This window comes from Aegilops tauschii, chromosome 2 (assembly GCF_002575655.3).
Source record: "Aegilops tauschii subsp. strangulata cultivar AL8/78 chromosome 2, Aet v6.0, whole genome shotgun sequence".
Classification (NCBI taxonomy): domain Eukaryota; kingdom Viridiplantae; phylum Streptophyta; class Magnoliopsida; order Poales; family Poaceae; genus Aegilops; species Aegilops tauschii.
The window spans coordinates 570,290,355-570,292,497 of record NC_053036.3 but is presented as its reverse complement, the minus strand read 5'-3'; the positions used below and the strand labels follow the sequence as shown (position 1 = coordinate 570,292,497).

General features: G+C 54.8%; 1 protein-coding gene across 1 annotated transcript; it reads left to right on the top strand.

Moving 5' to 3' along the window:
- The first annotated feature begins 224 nt into the window (after positions 1-224).
- LOC109734251 (probable kinase CHARK) lies at positions 225-1,820 on the top strand. Its single transcript, XM_020293465.1, has 2 exons — positions 225-1,105; positions 1,205-1,820. The coding sequence occupies exons 1-2, from the start codon at positions 225-227 to the stop codon at positions 1,818-1,820; spliced, it is 1,497 nt and encodes a 498-aa protein (XP_020149054.1).
- Positions 1,821-2,143: the final 323 nt, after the last annotated feature.

Below are 2,143 nucleotides of genomic sequence, written 5' to 3'. Positions count from 1 at the left end.
TTTCGCAAAAAGAAAAGAAAAAAAAAGCAGGTGTGCAGGGTCTCTACATAGCAGAGTCTCCGCCTTGATATTATCTCCCGATCCATCAGTTTACGGATACAGATAATACAGAGCGCGTAAACCAAAGAACGTTTTCTTGGAGAGTTCCTGTCGTGACCTGACCTCCTCTTATCAATATAAGCTTGCTCTGGCCAACGGAGCCACCCCAGCAACAAGAACACGCCATGGCTGCCTACAACTCAAGAATCCATATCTTGCTCGTGCTATCCTCTGTTTTCTGCCTCGCATCTCACGCCGCCGCATTCAACTGCAGCGCCTGGGAATGGGATGACTCCGATGTGATCTCTTTCGATGATGCCATACTTGCACTTGGAACCACCATGGCCAGAATCATTTTCAACGACTATGTGTTGTGTCAAATCCTTGAGGAGACTCGGGATTATCGCTACAGGCCACCAGTTAACTGCAGAGCCAGGTTTTTATCTGATTTCTGTTCCGCGTTGGTTGAATACGAACTTGGAACTGGGCTTTTTTCTGAGAGCATGAGCGAAAGATACGGCCGTAGAGCGATGACCACGAGGAAGAAACAGCCTGTTGGGGTCCGCGGGAAGATCGCGTCATCGTGGTTGATGCAAGCAGCTGTGGTAGGCTCGGCCTTGCTGGTCTTGATTTGCACCGTGCCAGCCCTTCTGCTCTGCATACGCGGCAAGAGGCTGAGGCAGAGCACATCGGTTATCGAACTCCGGCGAGGATGGGGACCTAGGCAGTTCCGCTACAGCGAGCTTGCCGCCGCGACGGACAATTTCGCCGAGGACAGAAAGATCGGGAGAGGCGGGTTCGGTCCGGTGTACAGAGGATACTTGAGTGACCAAGATCGTTATGTGGCCATCAAGGAGCTCTCGCAGGAGCAGACCGCCGTGCAGGGGCGCAAGGAGTTTGAGGCAGAGGTCACCATCATGAGCCGGCTTAGGCACCGCAACATCGTCCAGCTCGTCGGCTGGTACCGTGGCCGGGAACGACTAGCGATTGTCTACGAGCTCGTCTCCGGAGGCAGCCTTGACACCCATCTCTACAGCCCTGACAGACTCTTGACGTGGCCAGAGAGGTACTTCTGCTGTTCTGCGTCGATCGATCTTAGCTGAAAGTTTTTGAGCCTGAGTTGGTAGTATATATCCAAGCTCTATACTCGCCACTGTCACTGCAGGTACAAGATCGCGCTCGGCCTGGGCTCCGCCTTGCGGTTCCTCCACACGGAATGCGACCAGTGCATCGTGCACGGCGACATCAAACCCGCAAACGTGATGCTGGACGCGTCGCGCAACGCCAAGCTCGGCGACTTCGGGCTAGCGAGGCTCGTCGACCACGGAGCCGAGCCACGGACAACGCAGGTCGTCAAGGGAACCCTCGGGTACATCGACCCGGAGTTCGTCAGCAGCCACAGGCCGGGCGCCGAGTCCGACGTGTACAGCTTCGGCGTCGTGCTCCTCGAGATCGCCTGCGGCAGGGGGCCGACGTTGACGCGAACGGATCATCAAGCCTCGGCGGCGCTGCTGGCCTCGGTCCGTGGCATGCACCACCGGAACCGGATCGTCGACGCGGCAGACCGGAGGCTGAATGGCGAGTTTGACAGGCTGCAGATGGAGCGTCTGCTCGTCACAGGGCTGTGGTGCGCGCACCACGACCCGATGCGGCGGCCGTCCGTTGCGCAGGCCATGGATGTGCTACGATCTGCAGACGCCAAGTTGCCCGTGCTTTCAGAGATGCGTGGCGCCGGGAGGTTAGGTCTTTGGAGGCACAGGCTTATGGACTTATTATGGTGATGTGTGTGCCGAGAGCTCTGCTTATTTCTCAACTGAAAGTGCGTCCCTTATGACCGATGATTCAGGACACTCCCAATGTATCATATGTTAAGCTACCTATACGTGCTTAAAACTTCATTGAAAGATCCGTCTCACATCTAGATGTAAGATAATACCTCACATCTAAATATGATGTCAGCGCCATCTTATTTTTTTATTTGTCATGTTTGTTTGATTTTAATTTGTCAAAGCCTAAAACCAAAACCCAGCTCGCCCCACGTCCGCCTGGGTGGCTGGTCTATACGCAAATCAGGTCGCTAGCTCCACTAAAAAAGTCAGCTACC

What these genes read in the sequence shown, in the direction of transcription:
- LOC109734251 (XM_020293465.1), top strand. Translation starts at nt 225, where the DNA reads ATGGCTGCCTACAACTCAAGAATCCATATCTTGCTCGTGCTATCCTCT. An exon ending in CTCTTGACGTGGCCAGAGAG is followed by an intron (nt 1,106 to 1,204) that starts GTACTTCTGCTG and finishes CTGTCACTGCAG; the next exon opens with GTACAAGATCGCGCTCGGCC.